At 47.9% G+C, this 25,929-nt stretch overlaps 2 protein-coding genes across 6 annotated transcripts in view; one reads left to right on the top strand and one right to left on the bottom strand.

Annotated features, from left to right (window-relative positions):
- The window catches only part of SLC25A26 (solute carrier family 25 member 26), a 137,674-nt gene extending 123,427 nt beyond the window's left edge, over positions 1–14,247 (top strand). For all 5 annotated transcript variants that reach the window (XR_012485000.1, XM_074284155.1, XM_074284154.1 and 2 more), the window contains 3 exons: positions 5,548–5,612; positions 7,057–7,130; positions 13,110–14,247. Coding sequence is in view for 4 of the 5 variants with exons in the window: in XM_074284155.1 (XP_074140256.1) it covers positions 5,548–5,612; positions 7,057–7,130; positions 13,110–13,206 (236 nt within the window). In the remaining variant the exon portion in view is untranslated. The remainder of the gene's footprint in view (positions 1–5,547; positions 5,613–7,056; positions 7,131–13,109) is intronic.
- The window catches only part of LRIG1 (leucine rich repeats and immunoglobulin like domains 1), a 131,139-nt gene continuing 119,325 nt past the window's right edge, over positions 14,116–25,929 (bottom strand). The window contains exons 12-19 of the mRNA XM_074284149.1: positions 23,466–23,629; positions 21,375–21,695; positions 20,454–20,735; positions 19,844–20,263; positions 19,021–19,146; positions 17,718–17,855; positions 16,513–16,782; positions 14,116–16,345 (exon numbers count right to left, since the gene is read on the bottom strand). Of these exons, the coding sequence (XP_074140250.1) occupies positions 16,074–16,345; positions 16,513–16,782; positions 17,718–17,855; positions 19,021–19,146; positions 19,844–20,263; positions 20,454–20,735; positions 21,375–21,695; positions 23,466–23,629 (1,993 nt within the window). The 3' untranslated portion in view covers positions 14,116–16,073. The remainder of the gene's footprint in view (positions 16,346–16,512; positions 16,783–17,717; positions 17,856–19,020; positions 19,147–19,843; positions 20,264–20,453; positions 20,736–21,374; positions 21,696–23,465; positions 23,630–25,929) is intronic.

Below are 25,929 nucleotides of genomic sequence, written 5' to 3'. Positions count from 1 at the left end.
TTGTTTTCGACAAATTTCTGTGGGTTTTTGGTTTTAGTTTTGGTTTGTGTACATAAGTGTGGATTTTTTACTAAATTGGGGGTTGGGGGAAGAAAGGTCTGTCACTTGGGATCTTGCCATTATTGAAAAAATAATTTGTCAAATCTTCTGTGAGGACAGACTTCCAAAGAGCACAGGACTGTGCAGCTGCCTGCCTGCCTGCCCCAAAGCATTCACTGGGGCTTTAGCGATGTCTGCAGTGCAGAAGGCCATGATTCACGGTTCAGGTGACGACTTGACAGGCGGCAAGAGAGCAGAGGATCGATCTCTCCACCGGAAGGCCAAAACCATTCTCCAGAGGAGAATCGAGGAGCCAGACATCTGGGCTGTCTCTAGGCCTGTACCCACACTAAAGTGACTCCAAGGGATATGTGCTGTGATACTTGCTACTCACTATATCAGTGCACAGATTGGGGGGGGGGGGGCGCAAAAAGACAGTTTTAATGAGAATGCAGATGCTTAAAAGATCACACTCCTATAGTGGGGATTTATTAAGTGATAGATTTGGCCACATGTTTTAAATTATGCCAAAAAAAGTCAAATTAGAATCAAAGCAGAAATTAAATTGGACTGAAATTTACCACTCTATCCCTGCAGGGGGAAAAAAAAAACAAAAACTGCCAGTATACATGGAAAAATCAATATTCTGTTATGTATGCAGACTCAGCCTATCCATCTCATATGTTCTAATGTGTCTTTCAGGGTGTTGTTGGGGGGAGTCAGAGAATTACCTGGAATTGATAACAAAACCCTAAGGCTTTTGCCTCAAGATTTGGATCCAGTCCGACTTGCTTATAAGGGATAATTGTTTCCACGTGACACTTAGTTGCTGAGCTAAATGAGTTGGTGGTCTTGCTTCAGTTCTCAAGTCCTCTGAAGCACTAGCAGAATTCCCGTCTTTGTTGGCGGCCTCTTCATAGGCTCCAGGGACAGAGTTTGACCTCAAGTACCTTTATTTTTTAGGTTCTTCCCAGAACCAAAGCTGCCTTGAAAACCATCCACCTGCTGGAGACTTAAATCTCTTTGCAATGTCTTTAGAAGTTAAAGGTGATAACTCTCCACCCTGAACAAAATCTGCAATTGAAAAATACTGGCTATTGCTTTATGATCGTTACAGCCAGAAAGAAATAGCTAACCAGCAACACAGTTTGTACATATATTTTACATCATTATATTGCCTTTAAAGAAAAAAAAAAAAAAGAAGAGTTTTGCACAGTAGAGTCCATTTGGTGAAATGGCCCTAGTTTGGAAAACCCAAGTTCTCAGTTCTGCCTCCTACAGATCCTGGTAGTATGATCTTCGGAAAGTCACTTATTTTTTCAGCACGCTCAGGCAATCTTCTGAAGAGTGCATTGAAAGGATGTTGAGCTGTATTTGTGGTGGGAGTCTCCTCCCCTAGCAATGCCTGAATCAAAGCCCAAGTGTGGATTTTGACAAGTCTCCAGGTAATCTTTTTCTGTTTAACTTCCTGGAGAGAACTACACTTAGACCAATTACTCTCTCTGAGTTTTCTGCAAGAGGGCAGTAGATTTAGAAAGTCTTCTCTGGCTCTGGGAGTCTTTGGGCTTGTGATCACAGCTGGATCCCTTAAACTCTGGTTTGATGTTAGACACTAAAGAACAAGTAAGTTGAAATGAGTGTCCTTCTTGGCCAGCCCATCCGTTGGGCTAAAAGTCAGAGTGCACTGAGGAGGGAAGTCTTGCCTAGCAAGATACAGAGTAACCTGGGACCATTTTAAAGTTCCCTTTCATCTGAAAATGTTCCGTATTATGAATAACTGCTATTCTAGAGCACTGTAGGAATTACAAAGTCTAGAGAAGTGAACAATGACTCGCCATCTTTGGAGAACCCCTGTGAGATCTGACATGTTTATATACTCTGCACTCAACCACTACCCATAAATGGTAAAGAAAGACAGTGGAGAAACCTGCCTTTGGATCAGAATCCCGACTTTTCCTGTCTATGTATGTGCTTTCAAATTTAAATTGGCTTAAATCGTTGCAGATGAATTATTCTCTCAATGCTCAATGCACTCTTTCTTCACCATGCTTACACTGTGAAATGCTTGACCATAGATCTAAAAGTCTCTTTTTGAGATTTAGAGACATTAAAGTATTATTTTCCAGACTGACCAACAACTAAGAGATAATGCTCCAAATGAGCATTAAAAACATAAAATGGTAATATGGTTTTACTAAACTTTTTCCATTCTCAAATTTTTGCCCTAAACTGATAAAGATAACACTAGCTTAGATTCCCTGGTTATCTGAAAGACAGCGTGAACATCAGTGCTTCTGTACTTTGAAATTCCAGAAGCAGGTGGAATGTCCAACTTGTTTGAATAAACAAATACCAATTTAAACAGAAGATATTCCAGGCCTGAACATCTGTTGAATGGCCATGTAAAGAAGATGGATGAAGATGTTCTTTTATCATTTATTTTTGACATTCTTTTCTTTTCAAAATGTAAGTTCCTGATTCTCTATTCAGTCTTTAAAATTGGAATTGGTAGTGAGAGGAGGAGACTGAAAGTAGCGGACATACTTAAGAAAAAGATGGGAAGAGATCTCTCTCTGATTGAGATTTCAGAAGGTCTTCCTCCACTGCTTTAAACTTGTATCTGGAAACCGAGTGGATGCCCATCAGTTGGAGAATGGCTGAATAAGTTATGGTCTATGAATATTATGGAAGATTATTGCTCTATCAGAAACAACCAGCAGGATGATTTCAGAGAGGTCTGGAAAGACTTACATGAACTGATGCTAAATGAAATGAGCAGGACCAGGAGACCACTGTACATGGCAGTAGCAAGACTAATGATCAATTCTGATGGACGTGGCTCTTCTCAACATTGAGACGATTCAGGCCAGTTCCGATGGTTTTGTGATGAAGAGAACCATCTACATCTAGAGAGAGGACTGAGTGTAGATCACAACATAGCATTTTCACTTCTTTTGTTGCTGTTTGCTTGAATTTTATTTTCTTTCATATTTTTTTTCCTTTTTGCTCTGATTTTTCTTGTGCAGCAAGATAAATACCTATATTTGATTTACGTATATATATATGTATATTTGCCATGTTTAACATATATTAGATTACTTGCCATGTAGAGGAGGATATGGGGAGTGGGAGGATGGGAATTGGAACACAAGGTTTTGCAAGGGTCAATGGTGAAAAATTATCCTTGCATATGTTTTGAAAATAAAAAGCTTCAATAAAATAAAATAAAATTTTGTTTTATGGATAGGAAATTCCAGCTTTGAGGGAAAAGGGAGACAAGTTGCTTTTTAGGGCAGTACTTCTCAAACATTTTGATTTCCAGATCTCATTACATTCCTAAAAATTATTAAGGATTCCAGAAAACTTTCATTTATGTGAATTATATCTATTGATATTTACCATGTTCAAAATTAAAATTAAATTTTCATAATAATACTAAAATTAAAATATATTCGTATTATTTGAAAATAGTTTTAACCTTGCAGACCATCTGAAAGGGTCTGGATAACACTAATGCTGGCTCTTGAGCCATACTTTGACAATTATTGGTGTGTGGAGCAATCAAGCGTCTGTGCTTCCATGACAACTAAGAATCAGTGGGGGACAAAGTTATATTTTAACATCTCACTTCTCCAGACTTGGCCTTTTTAAGTAGTCTTTTTAATCTTTTTAACATTTACTTAAATTTGATTTTAGCAAGTGAATGAAGAAAATATATTAAATGAGTGATTTGAAAATTCTAGTGAGATTCATAATTTCTATCCTGCAATTTTAAGAATTTCCTATTTTAAACAGTAATCAAAACGTTAACATGTAACTTTTCCTTTTAGTATAATATATTTGATTAATAGATTACAGACTATTACAACTAATATAAAACTCCTGCAAATCTATGTAGAAGTTTTGTTATGGTTTGAATATATTCCTTGAGGTCTTGGAGGGTAACTAATGATTCTACCAAGCTAGAAAAATTATACGGGAGCCCAGCAATAGTGTTACCTAGTCAAGCATTTGCTCTTGAGACATTCTTCATTTCTCTCTTATCCTTAAGACTTTTCTTGTTGTTGTTGGGTTTTTTGCTTGTTTTTTGGCAAAGGTACTGGAATGGTTTGCCATTTCCTTCTCCAGTTCATTTTACAGATGAGGAAACAGGGTGAAGTGACTTGCCCAGAGTCACACAGCAAGGAAGGATCTAAGGACAGATTTGAATTTGGGAAAATGAGTTTTCCCTGACTTTAAGCCCTGCACTTCATACACTATAGTGCCAACTAGTTGCCCTTCCAGTCAAGCATATTGAAAGTTAATCACCAGGAAAGATGAGATTATTTTGGCTTTAATAAGGAAAGGGTGGTTAGATGGATGAATGGAGAGAGAGACAGAGAGACAAACAGGATAGATAGATAGGATGGATGGATAGATAGAAAGAAAGAAAAATAGATAAACAGGATAGAGAAGATGGATAAACAGAGTGGGTGGAAAGAGAGAGAGAGAGAGACTCATGTACCACCATTTGTTGTAGAAGGTGAATGTTCATTGAAGAACTTAACCAAATAACAGCGTCATAGAGACTTAGATCTGGCAGGGACTTTCAAGGCTTCTGAGCCCAATCCTCTCACTTTTGTAATAACTTGCCTGAGATTATACAGTAACATCCCAGGCCCTTGAACTCCAGGATCAGTGCTCTTTCCTCTGGACTACATTCTTCAGCATCAGATTTCCTAAAGGATTTCGGTTTGACATTTCTATGTACAAATAGGTATAGAAGATGTCCAAAAGTGTGCCATAAAATATGGTTGAAGATAAAGAAACAGAGACCAGAAGTTTCTAGATTAATTACAAGCATCACATATAGATATTATAATGGATTTAAAAGTGCAGGATATAGTAGCTTCTGAAATAACATCATTAAAAATAAAATTCACATTATTTTTATTTTTACTGTTGATAGCAGCTGATATTAACATTACAATTTTGTTTACAAAGCATTTCACAGATCTTATTTAATCCTCAAAAATGCTGCAAGATAGGTACTAGCACCAATTTATAGATGAGGAAACAGGCTTAGGGAAGTGAAGTGATTTGCCTCGTGTGCCATAACTAGTAAATGTTTGAGATGAGATTCAAACCCATTTCAACAAATAAGAAGCCACCATATTTAGAAGACTGTCCTGACATACCCATATGGTATTTTATAGTTTTTCATACATATTACCTTAGGATCCCCATCATAGTCTTGTAAACAGGTCAGGTATCCTTATCTTACAGAAGAGAAAATGGACCCAGTCACCTGGTAAAGGAGTTCTACAGTGGGGCCCCGTCTTCTGACTTTGGTCCAGTTCTCTCTCCAGTACCTATAAGCAAGATCTCTAATATGAGCCTGGATAATCAAATTATTTTGGCTGGGGGAAAAAATGAAAATTTAAAAATAACTAAAATAAAACTATGTATTTTGGTGAATCAGGAAGTAGGGGAAGAGAATGTAATCAGTAAACCATCTCTCTCTTTCAGGTGGAATTGCAGCAGCCGTCACCACACCTCTTGACGTGGCAAAGACAAGAATTATGTTGGCAAAGGTAAGAAGTGGAAGAATGTAATTTTGAAATGACACGTGCATGATTAATGACGTAAAGCATTTTTTTCATATGGTAGTTGATAACTTGGAATTCTTCCTTTGAAACTATCCTGTTCACATTTTCTGACCATGTATCTCTTAGAGAATGGCTCTTATCAATTTGAATCTGGTTCTTATACATCTTGGATATGAGACTTTTATCAGAGAAACTTGCTACAAAGTTTTTTTGTTTTTTTCCCCTCAGTTATCTGCATTAGATTTGTTTGAATATTTTTTTTCATTAAGATTACCAAAATTGTGCATTTTATCCTGATTCTTTTTCTCTTGTTTTGTTACAAACTCTTCATCTCCATAGAAGCAAAAGGAAATGTCTTCTGTGCCCCTTACATTTGTTTATGATGTCTCCTTTTATAGTTGTCATATATTCATTAGGAATCCAAACACTGCGACCAGGAATTACATGACACCTTTTCTGAGCCCCCAATTGTAGGTGCCTTTCTTTGTTTGTATTTATTCCATGTTTCCTTATTATTCACGTATGTGTTGTCTTCCTCATTAGCCTGTAAGCTCCATTAGAGTGGATTAAGAGGATTATTTCTTTTCATGTGTGTATTTTGTCTCCAATGCATGATCCCATGTTTGGCACATGGTTAAAAACAACAACAACAACAACAACAACATTAAATGTTTGTCGATTGACTCACTGGGCCCTCATCATGTCTCTTTTGCCTATTGAAGGAGAAGTGAAACCAACCTGTGCTTTTTGCCAGGTGAAGCCCTCACTTGGGAGGGGGCCAGAGTCAGTTGTGTGACCTAGGAAAAACCCTCTAAACTCTCTCAGCCTCAGGTGCTTCTTCTATAAAATAAGAAAGCTTTGGACTTATGTGTGAGAACCCTTTATTCTACTGAAAATTCCTTAAATTTAAAAAAAAAAATTTGTTACTCATTAAAAATTGATTGTAATCTCATTGTGTGCTATTCCCCTTAATTACAATATTTCAAAATTCATAAATAAAAGTCAGTATTTAAAGTTAGCAGGTTATTTTTTTATAAACTGAGTATGTTGTGTTTGTCAGTGAAATCTATTTCAACCTATTCAATGCATTATGTTTCTTCATTTTTGAAAAAAATTTTATGTTCCAAATAACCTGGGATTTCCTTAAGATGTTTGTTTACTATTTAATATTTCTCTGTCAAGACTCTTCCAATCTATAGAGTCCTTTTGGTAACTTCCTATTCTAAAAACCAAATAGAGACAAATAGGGTATGTGTGTATCCCTGTGGTATGTATATGCTCATGACTCTAACCTGGTGCCTTCTTGGACCACTATGCTGTTTGAGGATGCACTCTCCTTAATCCCGTCTGACTTTGTTTGCAGGAGCTCTGTAGTGAGGAAGGTCTATAAAGCATTGAACTTGGGTTTTTTTGTGTTTTTGAAATGCAGGCGGGTTCTCACACTGCCAGTGGAAATGTTCTGTCTGCCCTGCTCGAGGTCTGGAAGACACAAGGGATTTCTGGGTAAGGATGCCCACTGCGAACATTGTCCACACTAGATATATATATCTTTCCTTCTACCTGCTGTAATTTCCCATCTCTCCCTTGACAGTGTTCTCTTCCTTTCCCACATTTGGATTTTGTTTATTTGCAAGGTTTAAACTGACATTGGCTTGACCTAGAAGGATTACAGTGTGCCATGTGGATAATTCTTAGGGCTAACTGGTTCTCTTTTTCTCCCTCTATACCTGCCTTTCTCCTTTCCACTCCCTTTTCCCCTTTTTTTCTCCTTCCCTCTCTTTCCCCCACACTCCCTAATTTCTGTAGCGAACATAATCATCCTTCTACACATCCCTCTTTTCAGCTATAGAATAGTCCTTCATACTCCCTCTCTTCTTCAGCCCCAAGATCCAGACCATTACCAGGTTGTGTTGATTCTACCCCCATATCTCCTTATTCTTGTCTGCCTTCTTCTTTACTTACCTGCATCCCTGTCACTTGGACTATCCTGTAAACACCTCCTTTTCCAGTCCCTTCTCTCTTCACGTTCCTGCCCGTGGCTCATACCTAATTGTTCTCAAATGGACTCTTCTCATTTTATTTCATAGATTCTGCACTAGAGCCCAACTGTTCTATGAATGGCTCCCCAAATACAACCCAACTTGGTGTTCCTCTCCTGCTCTAGTTTCTCCCTCACGAGCCCTTCCTTTGGGCCATTTTTAATGACCTTTACCTTCCTTTCAGGGGAGGGGCAGGTGTCCTGTTCTCTGGGAAAGCTTCCTTGATCCCTTCATGAAGGTTTTATTCCTGCAGTGGAACATGGGCTCGCTGGGTGTTTTTGTCTTTGGACCCACGGCCCTTTGCAGTTCTAACTTATGGAGGCTCAGTCAGTGTGTGCCGAAGTGAAGGGACTTCCAAATCTCTGTTTTCAGCGTTGAGTTCTAGATACACACACATCTCCAACAATATCCCCCACAGCCTGCAACTGAGCTGAGTGTCTGTCCCTTCTTGTGACTTCCGCATTCATCCATTCTCCCATTTTGAAGACTGCATTCTCTCTGGCCTTTCTTCCCATTCTCCCACACCCAAGTATTTCCCATGTTTATTGACTCCAGCTTCTCTAATGTATCTTAACTTTCTCTTAATTCCCATTTCCTTTTCCTACCACAATCCTTCCTTTCCACCAGTTGGGCCTGTTACAACAGACTTCTAACAGATCTTTCATCTTATTCTGTCCATCTCCATGACCAGGATACTCTACAGGGTGGGTAGAGCCTATTGTCACACACCTTGGTCTAAAACCCTCCACAGTTTTGGGAGAGATCTGGCTCTTCTCCACGTGTTTTATGCCAGACACTGCGCTATCTTCTAGGAATATACTAAAGGCAAAGAGCACTACTCCTCAAGGAGCTTGCCATGTCAGGGAGGAGCTAACAAACAAGCAGATATAAAGCCGGCTCTATGGAGTGATTCAAAAAGGGAAGTGCTCTTCCCTCCTCTGCTCTAATTGCCGACTTTCCTGGCTTCTCTCTCTTCACTTTTTCCTATTTGTAGCTTGTGTGTACTTGTTTCTAGCTTGTCGTTTCCCCCATTAGATTGCATTCCGTTTGAGGGCCTTTCTGTATCCCCACACTTAGCACGGTGCCTGGCACATAGAGGTGCCGAATAAACACTTGACGGAAACGCGAGGGCTCTGTCCTAAATGAACTTTGAGTCTCCCCCAGACCCTCACTCACTGCTCTACATACAGAACCTGCTGAATGAATGTTGGGTGAATTAAGTTGGACTGCCCAGCACGTTGTCTGAATATATATGTCGGTCCATGTCTCTGGATTATGACCAATTACAAACAGATGCATTTTATTGCCCCATTTGCTTGTGTGGTAAAACTATGCATGTTGATGGTCAAATCCTAAGTGGTTTTTTTGCTTATTGAGTCCATGTTTCCTGAAAAAACTGAGCTGCCAAGTACTTCTAGTCAGCTAAGCGGGGCTGATGTCCGAGCCTCTGAGAAGGGGGGACACGTGGGGGCAATGCCATCATCTGAGGCCAGCTCCCAAAAGTCTGAGGGAGAGGAAGAGGGCCTTCATGAGCTGGAAGGTGAACTGAAGAGGGCTCTTTGGACTCTCCAATTCATAACCGGAACTGCTGTATATTGGGATGGCCAGAGAGGGACAGAAAAAGTCCTTTCCAACAGAAGAGTTCCTTTCCATGTTGGCTTTTTGCGAATCAGCCTTCCCGATCAGCAGGACAGAGAGCCTGCTAGCTGGTCAGCTCCTGTCCGTCAGTCCTGGCTCCCTCCTCACAGGTGGCCGGCCTTTGGGTCCCAGTCTGCTGGGCAGGAAGTGCAGGTTCTCCAGCAGTCAGAGCCCAGAAGGGAGAAGGCCTGAGAGCAGCATCCTCCCCTGAGCCCAGACCCAGAAATGTAACTTCTTGGTCTCTTCTGCGTCCACCAGAGAGGGACGACCGATTGGCTAGAATCGGCAGCAGAAAACAGACCGTAACAATAGTCTGAGACAAGACTTGGGGAAGAGTAAAGCTAAAACAGATGTTGGGGAAGGAAACCGGGGTAGGGAAAAGTGCCTGGGAGCCTGCCGTGTGACGGTGGGATTCAGGAGGCCTCCAAGACCCAGCTTAGCCCCGACTTGCTGTGAGAACTTCAGGTCTCAATGTCCTTCTCTGTACAATTGGGGGGGGGGGGGAGCCTTAAGGAGTTCTCAGGTCTCTCCTGGCCTTGGTGAACTAATTTGCTCGGCCATGTTTCCAATTATCATCCAGCTACCCCGAGCCAGATAATGTTTCAGGCCGCTCCAGGAGAGGGACCTGGGAGATCAGCTCCATGTGACGAGCTCGGCAAGTGTTGGTACCAGTCTTTAGTTCCAGGCTGTTCACAAGGGGCAGCAGCGTGGTCCAAGTACGAGCGGCCCCTGGCACTCCAGCTGGATGGGTGTTTCTGCCCATTCCCAGTGGAAGACACGGTCCTTGGCACGCCTGTATAATGGCGAGCGGAAGGAGTTCTGGGATTGGAGTCTGGAGGAGGCCTGAAACCCCCGACCCTGCGCATCCTTTACTCCACGACTCGGCCTCTCTGGGCCTCCGGGGGGTAGTGGTTAAGGCGGGAGGAGCCACCTGTCTTCACTAAGATCACCTTCTGTTTGTCCTGAGAAGCAAAGAGTCCATGGCTGCTTTCTTATTGGGGGGCTTTTGGAGGGTGCAGTGGACAGACCCCCCACCCTGAGTCAGGAGGACTTGAGTTCAAATCCACCCTCAGACACTTGACACTTCCAGGCTGGGTGAGCATGGGCAAGCGCTCCAAAAAAACCAAAAAGAGACCGTGTGGCAAAGCAGATTGGTCAGGGTTCCAGTCTCTTCCTCTTCAGATGACCTCAGAACAATCATGGAACCTCTCTGAGGCTCCTCAATACTCTCATCTCCAAAGTGGAGATGATGGTAATGGTCATGGAGACGCAGGGGGAGGCGGTCTTTACCATGGTGATCTACACTCTGGTTGCTTGGGTTCTTTAAGCACCAAAAAATGGTAAAAAGGGCATTGGCACAGGAGCCCAAGCCCAGCCCTGCCCCCTCCCCACGTTAGGACTTTGGACAGCTCCCGGAGCTTTGCTGCATCAGTTAGACCAACACAAATGCCTGCTGGCCCTCCCCCAGTGTGGTTCCCCGTGGGAAAAACCTTTCCCAAACGGGCACATCCTCCCCAGATGTCGGGTCCGAGCCCTGAGTGCACGCCTGGATCTGCAGCTGGACTTGTGGTCGATGTCACGTGACCTGAGATGGCTACGCTGGAGTCCAGTCTGCGTCAGGAACTCTCCTGTGGTTTGTCCTCTTCACCTGGACAGAGCAGGGCCCAGGACGGGCCCAGTGTGAGCTTGGCTCATCTTCAGCAGAGTCTAGTCCAGAGCTCTGCCAGGATTCTGGAGATCCGGGCTTCAGCCACTCTTCCCATCCCCCTCCCCATCCTGACCCAGTGGTCATCACTTAAAGCCTGCTCCCCTATTTCTGACACTGATCCGTCTCCATGTGACAGCACACCGTGCCATAAAGGCAGGGTGAGGGGTCCATCTGTCCTCGATGAGCATTTGTTCTGGTGCCCTTCGGCCAGATGTTAAACTTCAGCTGCTTCTTGGAACAGGCAGGTTATATTTACAGCAATTTTTTCAGCCTCTTGACACCTGTTTTTGTACATTGTTAACAAGCATTTATTAAGCGCTTACTATGTGTCAGGCACTGTGCTAAACCCCAGGGATACAAAGAAAGGCAAAAGCCGGGGCCTTAGCTCAAGGAGCTCTCATTCCTGGGGTGAGTGGGGAGGGGGACGGCAGGCAGAGCGCCGTGTCTGTAGGAGATGACTGGGGGGCGAGGGGGGTACCTCAGAGGGAAGGCCCTGACGCTGCAGGCCTGCCCTGGCAGCTCCACCAGGCTGTGGCACCGGCCCCCTTGGAGAGCTGGGCCGGGACATGCCTTGTACAAATTATCCCAACTTTAAGGCTGTAATTATGATAATAGATGCAATTGTCATCTAGCAAAGCCATAAAATGTTTCCATCTGTGAGTCTGCTTGCAGGGCCTAGAGCAGCAGACATCCTTACCACCAACCCCAAAGGAGGCCACGGAGAGCCTGCTGGCCTCCCCAGGGACTCTCCCACAGGCAGCAACCCCTTGTAGAAAGCAACAGCCTAGGCAGCCTGCTCAGAGCTGGGCCTTCCTGATGCAGGGCTCCCCTGCCTCCCTGCGAGGAGGCTAGTTCAGCCTCTAGAGTAGGGCCTTCCCCGCTGCTCCCCCCACCGCGGGGCTGCACTCCTTCAGCAGACCTGAGGAATAATCTGTTCCTTGAACCTCCTCCTCTCAGCCTACCTTGGTGCAGTTCTGTTGCTTCCCCTGCCATTTTTTGGGGTGACTTCAGGACCTTCGAGATCACGTGTAGAGTTTTGTTCTGCTCTGGTTTCCATCTTTTCCCATTCTATACTCGTTGCCAAGTCTATTTTATATTTGGCCCCTAAGGCCTAAACTTACCTGGCGAGCCACCTGGAGTGCCGTGTATTTATTTAAAACATGGAGGCACCATGCCCCAGGATTTAGTGGGGGATGAGAGGGCAGGGAGAAGGGAAAGGGTCTGAGAATGCCTGGATGGAGTTGCCAGCCAGGAGTCAGATGCCTCCCAGGGCACAGACAGGAGGCATTGAGGAAGAGGGACTGACCCATAGTCCCCCTGGCCATTTTTAAGGAAAACCAAATGTTTTGTTTAAGTGGGGCTTGGTTCTCAGCCATCTCCCCATACCTTAGAGATGAACCAGGAGCGGAGTAAGGATGTGTCGTCCAACACTGTCTCCCAATTATTTTTAACAAGGATGGTGAGTGTTGGGCAGCCTGGTCCATCTGCATCTGTTAATTAGCCGAAAACAGCTGACTTGCAGGACAGGATTGGACTGCTCCTCCAGAGGGAGCGGTTCAGTTTGAGGGAGCCTTAGGAAGGAACCAGACTCAGTTCTTGGAGTAAGGAGGTTGGGAGGAAGGAAGAATAACAAACCAGTCTGCAATCAGAGGAGTGGCACAGTACGGCTGGAAAAGAGATGGCAGCGTATCGATCCGAACTGAGCCGTGTCCCAGTGTGGCCCGATCGAGGCCTCTGGGCTGGTCTTGGGCCCTGTCGGCCCTTCGGCCTATGAGCAGCTGCCGTGGGGAGGTTGGCTGATCGGCCAAAAAGTGGGTGGATGTCTAAGGACCCTCATGCACGCAGGGAGGCTCCTGAGTCAGTGAGCTGGGCTGAGGCTTCACTCCCAGGGCCAGGATCCAGCTGAAGTAACTCCCGATGCCATCCAAACCCTCAAGTGGACCAAGGGTCTGGCCTCTAACATCCGTGCTCCGGGCTGCTCAGTAGGCCGAGCCTTGGAGATTAAGGAAGCCTGGTGGGTGCCATCTGTCCCACAAGTGCCACTTACCACCCCTTTTGTCTCTTCCCCACCCCCCACCCCTTTTTTTTTTTTTTCAGATTATTTGCAGGCGTTTTCCCGCGAATGGCAGCAATCAGCTTGGGGGGTTTCATCTTTCTTGGCGCTTATGACCAGACACGCAGTTTGCTGTTTTAACTTGGCGAATCAAGCCCGTGAATCATCTCCAAAGGCCAAACCACCCTTCTTTCCAGAAGACACGTGTCTCCCACGTCCCCTGTGCTCCCTTGCACTTCCCCTCCTTTGTGGGGAGCTGAGGCTGGAGCCTTGCGGCAAAATCTCTAGGATCTGGAAATCCAGTCTTGATAAAATTACATTGAAGTGTCCTGTCCATGGAGTAAGCTGAGCCAAAGGAAGTCATTTCTGTCACCCAAAGCTTTCTGAGGGGATCCTCAGCCCCATCCTCCACCCCGCCGCTAGTGAACAAATCATGACCCAGAAGGTCTTTCACTTCCGGCCACCTGAGTCTCCAGACACAAAGAAAGTCCATTTGTTTGGGGTTTGGTTCATTTTGTGAAAGTTTATAGCTTTGTTTAGACTCACAGGTGCAGAACAGACATTCTTGCTCAGCAGTCAGGCCCGTGGCTTTAATTACTTCACTTTTCACTTATAAACACGCAGTTGCTCCCTCACCTCAGGTTGAACGGCCAGCCAGCCTTTAGGGTGTGGGATCAGCTCTGACTTTGGGGGGGAGAGGAGGTCTGCTCAACTGGAGTTCAGAAGCGTGGGGTCGGTCTAGGGCGTCTGTTCCTAACCAGCGCCGCAAATCAGTGAAGACCGAATTATCCAACTGAACAAATCTCATGGTACCATAGAGTGAAAGTGAAACTGCATCTGAACAGACACACTCCCTTGGGTCAGTCACAGAAATGAGACCTTCTAAGGCCCGTGTGCCAGGTACGGAACTTCTCGTTCTGTTTGGCAACTGCAGCTCGGATCTATCACCACTGCATGGAAAACCCTGCTTCCTCCACCCAGAGGAAGAAAAGCTCTTCCCACTGGTCCCTACCCTTCTCCCCAAGAAAAATTCAAATCAACCCAGGAAAATTAATATTTATAAATGAACCTTTATTAAAAGACACTTCAATGCCATTTGTTAGACACGTCAATATTTTACATGTTTTTCAACGTACAACATTGTACCAAATTTTCTATAAATAAATAACTTTGTACACAAAAGCCATACTTCCTCTTTCACATTGCCTCTCAGAAGCAGCAAATTCACATATTTTGTGGAAGTAACATGAGACAGTTAACTGTCAGAAGATAAAAAAGAACAGATTCTTAATGTGACACATGTGCTGACATTTTGCAACTGTGATCAGGCATTCAAAAGCACAATGAAAAGTGTTCTATCCGTAACATTGATGCCCTGCTTTGACCTAACGTTTATCCCAAGGTTTTCATTGTTAGTGGAGTTTTGATGAAATTCGATGTATTACATGTTGGCACTCAACATAGGGAGCCACCTGTCTCAAAAGTGCAAAGAGAACCTAGAAGCCAGTAGACAGGCAGCTGGCAAGGTTACGGCCCACACCCCGGCCTGCTGATGGTCCAACCGAGGCCGTGGACGCACGTGGGTGTGCACTTGCTAGGAAGCAACTAAGTTCTTTGTTAAGACCCTGAGGAGAAATGAATTCTCCTTCCTTCCTATTTCCCCCCTAGTCCTATCCCTCCTACTCTCGTCTCCCCCACCCCCCAAAAAAACAAAACAAAAAAAACCCATGTTTTTCACCAGGGCCAATATTTTGCAGTTTGTATCGTTCCGTCTTTCAGTTGTGTCCAACTCTTTGTGACCCCCTCCCCCCTTTGGGGTTTTCCTGGCAGAGATACTGGAGTGGTTTGCCATTTCCTTCTCCAGCTCATTTGACAGATGAGGCAACTGAGGCAGATGGGGGTAAAGTGACTTGCCCAGAATCACACAGCTAGGAAGTGTCTGAGGCCAGATCTCAAGTCGGGAAGATGAATCTTCCTGACTCCAGGCCCGGCACTCTATCCACTGTGCCACCTAGCTGCCCAATCTTATATTAGCAAAACTAAAATTAAAATAGTGAAAAATCATCCACAGGTACCAACACCAACCGAAGCAGCTTTTATATAAATTAAAAAAAAAAAAAAAAAAGGATTCATTCCGAAATCATAAGATACTGATCTATTACACCACATCTGTTTTATTTAGGGAGAATTTGGAGTCCATACTGCCCACTTACTCAGGGGCATCTATTTGCCAGAGGCAGATTTGGGGCACGTGGGATTAAAATAAAGGGGAGGGCAGTTTACTTAAGGATTCGGGAATTTAGTATAAGCAGAAAAGTGATTCCCTTATTTTACACCCCGTGCCACGTTTACCCATTCGTGTTTAAGGTGGGTTTTAAGATGGGCTACAGCCTTTAGAGACAGTCATAAAATGGCCTCAACCCCAGAAAATGCCATTTCTGAACAGAATGAAATCGGTCTTGCGCGGTGAGTCCCGGGGCAGCTCCTGGCCCCACTGGCTCATTTACTCAAGACTTGACATTTCCATCGACCCTCTGACGTGCAACACAAGGCAAGGGAGGTTGGCGCTCAACGATCCAATCAATACTTTGAAACAAATGTGGTTTTCATTGATGCACCTTTCGTTCATGCATTAAGGCACCAGGATCATTTTCCTCAAAAATTTGAACAGCAACCTGGTATGGAAAACAGCGTCGCCCAAACTGTAAGATTTCACTCCTTTAACCATCATGCACTAAAGATTAAAATAGCCTCTGGAAAAGATAGATTTATATATATAATATATAATATATATATATATATATATATGAAAACTCTTATGTACACTTGTATCAAATACTTTGTCTTCCTTTTGTACATAATAGTCTTTTGCATGTGTGCTTCAGACACAAGTCCGCTTTCCAACTCCCGACTGCCCGTGGAGAGTACAATTCTGTACAATTTCAGGGAGGTGTCTCTCTTTTCCTGTGCAAGACTGATGAGGGTTCCCGAGTTGAGGTAGCCAGAACCTAGATATTGGGTACAAAAAGTAATGGCACATTTCTCTGTACATGGAAACTTCCTGGTGCTGCTGCAGGCTCACGACTAGAGTCACAGGGCGTGGACACGTGTCCATTGGGAAGAGAAGACTTGGCTTGGGCTTCACTGCCAGGGAGTTCTGGGAAGCTGCAGGAGGTGCTGGAAGCTCCCGCGAGGGCCGCCCCCCTCGTCCCCAAAGGCAAAGGGTGCAAGACTACAGACTCAGACTCAGAAGATTTTCCTAAATCGTTTAAAGAGCCTCCTATGGAGAAAAGAAAGAAGTCACGTCACATTATGTTCCTATCCATCCCAGCTATGGAAACACCTCCAAATTCCCGGCACATCGTCATGATTTACAGGGAATGGAGTACGATCAATCTCTTCTTCAAGGAGACAGACAGATAGGAGAGACAAAAGCAAAACGCCTACCGTTGTGGTCAAGAGGCTTCTGGACACCGGAGGCCGGCATTCTGTCGTGGTTGCTGGGGTAGAGAGAGTTTCCACTGCCCTCTGGGTGTGAGCCAGCAAGAGCGCCGTTGCTCTGGGGCGAGACCGCCTCATGCAGCAGGGGATGTTCTTCTTCACTCTTACCGGGCTCTTGGCTACCCCGTGTAGTGTGCAGAGGATAGGAGTCTCTGTCCTTGGAATAACTGGGGGGAGTATCCCCAAAGTCGCTGCACACAGCCGGTGTGCCGTACTCTGAGGAGGAGAAAAAAAAACGTCAAGTTACTACAGGGGAAAAGGATCATCCTCATAAAGGCACTGCTCCATGAAATGCAACCTAAAATGGTGGAGAGCCAATCCACTGGAGTCTATAGAGATAGAGAAAAAGGAGCTTTATTCTAATTCCCAGGATTCAATCTGCAGCGACTACAAATTCCTCATCCACATCAAAGGAAGTTTGGGTATTGAAACAGTAACCAAAAGCATAGAGAAGTCAGACACATCAAAAAAAACCATCCTGAATTTGGAGCCTCGAGCTTTACACAAGAAGAGATCGGGCTATGTACTAGAATAAAGGCAACTCCTGGATGAGACGACACTAAGCGTGTGAAGAGCCTTGGAGGGCCGTTTGGGGCCCTGGATCACACAGCCGGGTGTCAGAGCCGAGACCTGAATTCAGGTCTTGCCTTGGAGGCTGCCTGGCGACCTACCCTGCCCTGTGTCTCTTAGAAATGGTATCCCAGTCATTTAGGAATGTCGCTGTAGAATCACAGAAGCAGCATGTACCACGTGCATTATTTCAAAAAACAAGCAGAGAACCTGCCAATTCATTAGTCTAAAAAACGCCCCCCTCCCTTGACCGCAGTCAATAGCTATTTTATAACAAATAAGCCTTAAGAAGCTACATGGAGGATTAAGTGACTTGCCCAGGAGCATCTGTGTCAAAGGCAGGACAACCAGCATCGGCTAAGTGCCTATTCTGTGCGAGGCACTGCGGCTAAGCGGCGGGGCTCCAAAAAGAAGGAAGGGTCAGACCCTACCCTCAAGGAGCCGTCCCAGCTCAGCACCACCCACTATCCCAGCGTGGCCTCTTGCCTTTTGTAGTCTATAGAGACCTACACTGTCATGAAAAAGAAATGGTCACCATAGGCCTTCATCTGATTTATTTCTGCCTTAGAAATGTAACCTACCTGTTTTATCCGGATTAAAGGCTCCATCAGCTGCTTTCCACACATCCTTATTATGTCCGATACATAGTTTTGGCTGCCTGTAAGCAGGCCCATGGATGTCAACATCCGGATTCAGTCCTGCATCTCTCTGACAGACACCTGCAACAACAACCACCAACAGTATCAACAGCACGGTCCTTTACGTGCTGCGTCGAAAACCTCTACCTTAAAGAGTTTAATGGAGACATCAAGGCAGGTAAGACGACTGCAAATGGAAATTAATAACAGAAGAGAACAAAAGATAAATAAGAGGCTTCAGAATGGGCAAGGGAAAAAACACGGGAGGTTTAAGTAAGAAAGCCATTTGTTCCTGTTTTCACTATTAAGTTCAAAAGATCATAGAAAACAAGTATTCACGTCCTGGTGGCTTTTGAAAATGAATAGGAAAAAAAAACAGAATGGGGAACTATAAGTATAGAATATTGAAGTATTTCCCATTATTAATTTTTATTAAAGAGACGGTTCTCTGTGTGGAGGAGGGTAACCCAAAGGGAAAGGATGAGGACACCAAGGATACAGACACTCATCTCAGCAACGAGCACTATGGGAATAAATGGGGGACCCAGAATCAAGAGCTTTGAGTTTTGAATTCACGCAGCTGTGTAGTTTGAGCAGTCACTGTATCCCTGGACCTCTCTCCCCCACTCTCAATTCTATGTTTAGATATTAATCTAATCAGATTTCCTTTTCGGATACTACCATCCTAAGTCCACAGTGCAGACACATTACACATGAGGCCCTGAATACATGAAATGGTTTCGGCCAAAGCAGTCCCAGGCTCTCCCGACCTCGGGGACCTTGTAAACACTAATCCCTCCATCTCCAGGAGCCGCTAGGATCATTTAAGTATCACCTTCCATGAACTGACTCCTCCAGTTTAGACAGTATCTATTAATTTATAGCCTCTTGAACTGTACAGGAGAATGTACCCTCCTTGATAGCAGCAACCCTTTCACTTCGGTATCTTCTGTGTCGGTATCCAGCAGGTGTCCAATAAGTGCCTGTTGCATTTGTCCACCAAAGTGGGCTATTGTGTGGGAGTCAGACTGCCGAGTCAACAGAAAAGCTCATGGCCCTGCTGGACTCTGGAACCCGAAGATTCCCTCGAGATAAAATGAGCAAATGCCTATCTGGCGCATTCCAAGGCCATGTTTTAAGATAGAAATCGTCCCTGACACTCCTTTGGAACTGCTGCCAAAAGGTGAGAGATGGCTCTCTGGGGGGAGCTCGCAGCCCGGGTACCGGACCCCAGACAAGGCCGTACCGTTACTTTCTAGGTGTCCGTTGGCCTGATGGCCCCCCTCGCTTCTGACCGCTGCTTCTTGCCTGTCTGAGAGCGTCCCCTGAGAAGACAGGTAACTCGGCACATCAGGGGGAACGATGGTTTCATCTGTGAGAGAACAGAAAATTACAAACTAGAACTCCCCAATACCACTATAGCGGACTCTGGCTTCTCTGAAAAGAGGGCTAACCCAAAGGGAAGGGGCAAAAATAAGGGCAGCGACCGAGCGGAGGAATCATACTGCTCTTAAGCACCGGATTCCGAGTCCCCTGTTCTTGCTCAGCCGTGTTTGACAAGCTTGAGTTACCTCATTCCCCAACTCGCAGCGGCAGAGGCTGCAAGACCAGCGTGGCGGCCAGGATGGATCGAAGGCAGCCCCGTGGCTGAAAAAGAGCTCTCCTGGTGAGCAGTCACAAAGCGAAAAGTCCCGCCACGAGGGGCCTTTCCAAGCCTCCCATCGAAAGGACAGAATCCTGTCCTGGGAGTCCCAAGGCTCGGCTGTCAGCTCTGTCACCTACTATTGAGCACGTAGCCCGGCGCCTGCACACAGTAGGAACTTAACTGGTGCTGAATACAAGACTGGAATAATCCTCATCCAGCTGAAGTACGGGTGCCCTGCTATCCCAAAACCCAGAAACTGTCTAAAATCGAAACGTCACATCTGGCCAAAAACTACGTTGGGCCCTTTTGGAGATGTGCGAATTGGCAAGAGGCCGGACCCGTCACATCCGAAAACGTGTGTGAGAAGAGGTGTCTATAAAGCCTCCGGCCTCACTGCCCCATCCTGTGAGCACGGACCACTGACCTGTGTTGGTGACGCTGTACTCCTCGCTCTTCTTCCTGGTCTGATAGATGATGCACACCCAGACCAGCGAGGTCAGCACGATGCTGCACACCACGGCAATGGTGAAGATGCCCACGGTGGTGCCGTCCTTCCTGCAGCCCGGCGTGGGCAAGACGCTCAGCTGGCTGTGGGCCCGCTCCGTGCCCAGGGCGTTGGACATCTCGCACGTGTACCTGTCGGCGTCCTCCGGCACCACGCTCTGGATTATCAGCAGCTGGTTTCCGGGAGTGAAGTGGTGGCGGTCCGAGATGCTCACGGGCTGATCCCCCTTCAGCCAGGTGATCCGGGGTGGGGGGCTCCCGCCGGCTTTGCACTGAAGAGCCACCGTTTCTCCGACAGCGGCCACACGATCTTCTAAGGGGATCACTAAGGACGGGGTTTCTAAAACAGAGATTTTATGCCGTCAGCTCAAAGTCATAACTGACTTACTCTGGTAACTCCAGAGCCACACAGAGCTCCCTCGTTGTACAGAAGAGGGACCTGGGGGACAGCGTGGCGTTGGAGCAAGCATCTCCAGGGACCGTACCATGCTGCCCACTCCCCCAGAGCCCGCTCCTGCGGGCAGCTTTACCTAAGACCGTGAGCGTGGCATTGGCCGAGATGGAGCCGGCGGAGTTCTGGGCCGTGCAGCTGTAAACGCCCATGTCGTCGATCTTCACGTCGGTGATGAAGAAGACCACGTCGTCCGGCATGACGAGCATGCGCCGCTCACGGGCGGCGGGGAAGTCGGTGCCCCCGTCCTTCTGCCAGGCGATCTGGGGGTTGGGGTGGCCGTTGGCAGCACACTCCAGGCGGGCGGTGGTGCCCGTGCGGATGGCGATGTCGTGGGGCATCTTGGTGAACGAGGGGAGCACTGCCAAGCAGACAGAGAGTCAGTCCCCCCAGAGACGCCAGCAGAGCGCCCGGGAAAGCCTTCACAACTAACACATCGCACTGTTCACGTGTAAAAAAATAACTTTGCTGCGTCACCCAAACTTAGCTACCTCATCTGCAAGATATTCTACTCCAAAGGCCCTGAGACCCCTGCCCACCTTCCTTCGGGTGTGCCCCCAAATCAGAGGCAGAGCCCATCTTTCCTCAGCATCCCTCCAGGACTATCAATTGTCCCTGGCACAGGAAAGGGGAGGTTTTCCAGCTGTTTCTCATTTCTTTAATCCCCACACAAGTCCCCACTTCACAGATGGAGAAAATGGGGCAGGCAGCGATTGAGTGATCCGAAATTGGGAGATCTCCAGAGACTCCACCCCCCTGTGGAGTCCCCTCCTCCTCGTGCTCAAGATCACTGCAGGTTCAGCCCCAGAGGGACCCCCAGAGGCTCCCTCGTCTCATCCCATTTCACCAATGGAGAGCTAGCTGAGTCACATGGCCCGTCCCAGCGCGAAGTGTCAAGTGACAGATCCCAGGTTTGAGACCCGGGCCCTGACCCAACCTCCCCAGCCCACCACAGGCCCCAAGAGTTGGGAGGAGTGTGAAGGCAGGGCCCCTCCCTCACCGTTCACCGTGAGCCGGGCCTTGTGAGAATAGGTGGAGCCGAAGTGGTTGGTGATCACGCACTGGTAGCGGCCCTCGTGGCGGAAGGAGACCTGGCGGAGGTGCAGGATGGTGGTGTACTCCATGACCTCCCCGGCCTGGGCCCGGACGTGGGCGAAGTTCTCGATGTCGGCGTTGGGGAGGACCTCGTTGTCCTTCTTCCAGGCAAAAGTCATGGGCGAGCTGCTGCTGCTGGCGGCGGAGCACGTGAAGCGGATGTCCTTGCCCGCCACCGCCATGGTCGTCTCCGGCTGGGTGATGATCTGGGGCTTTGGAAAATCATCTGCCGAGAGACAGCGACCAGCTCAGCCCCGTGAGCCAAACAATGCAGTCTTGGACAGGAGACGGTCCTTCCCCAAACCCCCTCCGAGTCCTTCCCCAAGCCCCCTCCGAGTCCTTCCCCAAGCCCCCTCCGAGTCCTTCCCCAAGCCCCCTCCGAGTCCTTCCCCAAGCCCCCTCCGAGTCCTTCCCCAAGCCCCCTCCGAGTCCTTCCCCAAGCCCCTTAAACAGCTTTTGCTCACGGAAGGAGAAAGCCCTCCACCTCCCACGCTATCCTCCTGCACTACTGCTGCAGTTTTACTCCAAGTCAGGGCTCAATTTCCACTTCTACCCATGACTTCTGATTTAGCCCTAGGGGGAAGCACCGACTGGGGTGTAATGAAGTAATGAATTCAAATGAAGTAAGCCTCCGTCCTGAGGCTCCCAAGTGCTTCATTTCCCTCTTGGCCTCGTACCCAGTATCTTTAATGACCTCCCTTTTATGAAACTCGGCATCCTCATTTGTCAAATGTTCTTTTCGGGGACTACATTTAGCCCTCTGAGCCTCGGAAATGAGGGAGCACGTTCCTCCAAGACTCAGCTCCTTCCAACGCCATCAAAGGGCAGACTCAAGAATCCTCCATCTGGTAGCCCTTCTCCCCCAGCTTCACCGTCCCTACTAAAAGCGTGGGGACCAGAACGGAACCCGACACGTTGATGGGAAGGACTGAAGCCTGAGGGGAAGGAAGTTTGAAGGGGAGCAGAGGATTCCAACCCACTATCCACTGCACCACACTGTCTCCCCTACCCGATTTCAAACTGGTCAAAAGTACGAATTCTGTTGATAAAGTACTAATAAGCGCCACTCTGGGCAGGAGGGGCAGGGCAGCCTTTGCTGTGGCCCCAAAGTGGGCTTTTTGTGCTACGAGGCTCATACCATGAGCCAAGCCTTTCTGGACTGGAGCATTTGAGTCAGAATTATCCCCCAGCAAAAACAAAGAGGCTCAAGCCATGGCCGCCAGGCAGGGCCCTGGGATCCCCCAGCGGCAGAAGCTCTGGAGGGACGGCCCCATCCCACCCCAAAAAGGACTCCACTTCTGCTGGGAACTGGCTTGGTCAGAGAGGGGCACCCGAGCCAAGTGTGCCCTTTGGCGGCTGCCAACCACAAAAATTCAGCTCCTCCTTCCTAAATTTCCTAACCGTGAGGCTTTATCATCTGCACTTAAAAGCAGACGCGCGTTCGGCTGTTTCGGATTCTCTACGCTCCTCTGCAACCCTACGTGGCCAGAGCTACCCCGAGACAAAAGGGGGGCAAGAGCTACATTCCAAAAAACCAGAAGAAACCAGGGAAAAACCGTAAAGCTGCAAATGCAAAGCTCATTCTGCAACCCTGTCCCAGGCAACAGCGAGGGCTTGGGAATTCAGAAAGAGGAGGTTTCTCTTTTTCTATGTATTTCGAGAGGCATTCTCCGGAGACTTCATCTTCCTGTGTTTAACCTTTGGTCCTCGGGGGTCAGAGAAGCCTCCCCTAAGCGCCCTGTACCCCGTGAGGCAGATTCTACTAAGGCCGTGCACACGATACCCCAGATCTCCTTAAAGACCCCATTGGAAGGACACCGTGTACAGCAAACACGCGTGTGGTTTCAGTGGGAAACAGATCACATCCAGCAACCAGCTTCTGACCCCGGCCCGGGGTCTGCTGCCCACCCCAAGGCTCTCTGGGAACAGAGGACATCCTCCCCGGCACCTTGGACCCAGCCACTCGGAAGCGGAGCGAGCCCCAGGATGTTCTTACCACACACAAAACTCTCCGGCGGCACGGAGAAAATGCTGCGGCCCTTGAGGGACTCGGGGTGAGCACATGTGGCCACGACCGTGGCTTGGAGGCCTCTCCCCATTAACCACTGCGGCACCCACTTCAGCTGGCAGTCACACAGGAAGCTGTCACTGTTGATGTGGCTGAAAGAAAAAATCACCACCATGGTCAGGCGGCAGCTCTGGGGGAGAGAATCAACTCATGTAAACATTTCCAACCATCTGCCCACAATCCTTCCCAAAGTCTTAACAGCCCCAAGAGAGTAGGCGGGGGATTTTCACACTGTTTAGAAAATGGTAGGGGGGGCAGCTGGATGGCATAATGGAGGCACCGGCCCTGAAATTAGGGGGACCCGAGTTCAAATCTGGTCTCAGACACTTAACACTTCCCAGCTGTGTGACCCTGGGCAAGTCACTGAACCCCAGCCTCAGGGAAAAAAGAAAATTAAAAGATTAAAAACTAGAAAATGGTAATGACGCGAATTCTAACTTAAAAGACTCTCCCCCATGGACCATTTCAGGGCCCGCATGGAATCTATTTCCTAACTTTATAACCTTTGACAAGAAACCTCCTCCCTCTATCTCAGTTTCCTCCTAAGTAAAAAGACAGGGCAGAAGTGATCCCTGGAGTGCCTCTTTAAATGATCCTTGGATGGCAACTATGAATTAATACAGTGTCTGTGTTCCACTTCCTACATTTTCAAAGGATGCATGGAATCCTGAAGTCACAGGTGCTCCAAATGAAGCAGAGAAGAGAGCCCCCCCCAAAAAAAAATTAGGAGAACTAATCTCAAATTTGGCCAACAAGAGGAGGAAAGCAGCTCTTGGAAGGTCTATTTTGTCTCTCCATCTCTGTCTTTCTCTGTCTCTCCCTCCAGCTGTTATTCTCTAGTTGGTAAAGACGAATGTTTTAGTGTTCTGAAACGGGGCCGTGGCCAGTGCGCCCCCCTCCCCGTACCCCCGCATCATTCTGGAGGTCCGTGGGAGTCGGCTCGGCTCTTTGTAAACAGCGCCCGTCAGTTGCCACTGCGATGGGAGCATGAGAATGCAGAGCCTCGGTTTCGTATGGATCCAATCAAAACAGTGACTGTTTTCTTTCTTCATTTCTCAGCAACCGAGAAGGGGATTTTTCAGCCGAAATCAGAATGGCCATCTAAGCGGACATTCCTTCGCACAGAGTCACTTGACAAGAAGTCAGCCTGAGGGCCCGGGTGAAATTGGCTTGCTGTGGGCCTCGGAAGCCCTCCGTGCCGCTCGTGGGCAGAGGGGCGGCGAGGACGCCAGATGGGCCTGGGAAAACCTCCACCCTGGCCTGCGGGCAGTGGACAGGGAGGACACTGGAGCTGGGCCTTAAGGAGCCCTCCGTGCTGGCTCAGAAGCACCAGTGAAGACACTGGAGCTGGGCCCTCAAAGTCCCCCTACAAGCACTGAGGACACTGGAGACAGACCCCGGAAAGCCCTCCGTGCTGTTCGTGGGCAGTGGGACAGGGAGGACACTGGAGCTGGGCCTTAAGGAGCCCTCCGTGCTGGCTCAGAAGCACCAGTGAAGACACTGGAGCTGGGCCCTCAAAGTCCCCCTACAAGCACTGAGGACACTGGAGACAGACCCCGGAAAGCCCTCCGTGCTGCTCGTGGGCAGTGGGACAGGGAGGACACTGGAGCTGGGCCTTAAGGAGCCCTCCGTGCTGGCTCAGAAGCACCAGTGAAGACACTGGAGATGAGCCCTCAAAGTTCCCTTACAAGCACTGAGGACATTGGAGACAGACCCCGGAAAGCCCTCCGTGCTGCTCGTGGGCAGTGGGACAGGGAGGACACTGGAGCTGGGCCTTAAGGAGCCCTCCGTGCTGCTCGTGGGCAGTGGGACAGGGAGGACACTGGAGCTGGGCCTTAAGGAGCCCTCCGTGCTGCTCGTGGGCAGTGGGACAGGGAGGACACTGGAGCTGGGCCTTAAGGAGCCCTCCGTGCTGCTCGTGGGCAGTGGGACAGGGAGGACACTGGAGCTGGGCCTTAAGGAGCCCTCCGTGCTGCTCGTGGGCAGTGGGACAGGGAGGACACTGGAGCTGGGCCTTAAGGAGCCCTCCGTGCTGCTCGTGGGCAGTGGGACAGGGAGGACACTGGAGCTGGGCCTTAAGGAGCCCTCCGTGCTGCTCGTGGGCAGTGGACAGGGAGGACACTGGAGCTGGGCCCTCAGAAGTCCTCCGTGCTGCTTGTGGGCAGTGGACAAGGAGGACACTGGAGCTGGGCCCTCAGAAGCCCTCCGTGCTGCTCGTGGGCAGTGGACAGGGAGGACACTGGAGCTGGGCCCTCAGAAGCCCTCCGTGCCGCTCGTGGGCAGTGGGACAGGGAGGATGCCAGATGGGCGCTGGGAAGGCCTCCCGTTGGCTCACGGGCAGTAGGAAGCTACCAGTGAGGGCAATGGAGATGGGCTGGGCTCAGGAAGAGCA

This window comes from Sminthopsis crassicaudata, chromosome 1 (genome assembly GCF_048593235.1).
Source record: "Sminthopsis crassicaudata isolate SCR6 chromosome 1, ASM4859323v1, whole genome shotgun sequence".
Classification (NCBI taxonomy): Eukaryota; Metazoa; Chordata; class Mammalia; order Dasyuromorphia; family Dasyuridae; genus Sminthopsis; species Sminthopsis crassicaudata.
Note: the sequence above shows the minus strand (reverse complement) of the source record. Positions and strands in the feature narration are given on the sequence as shown.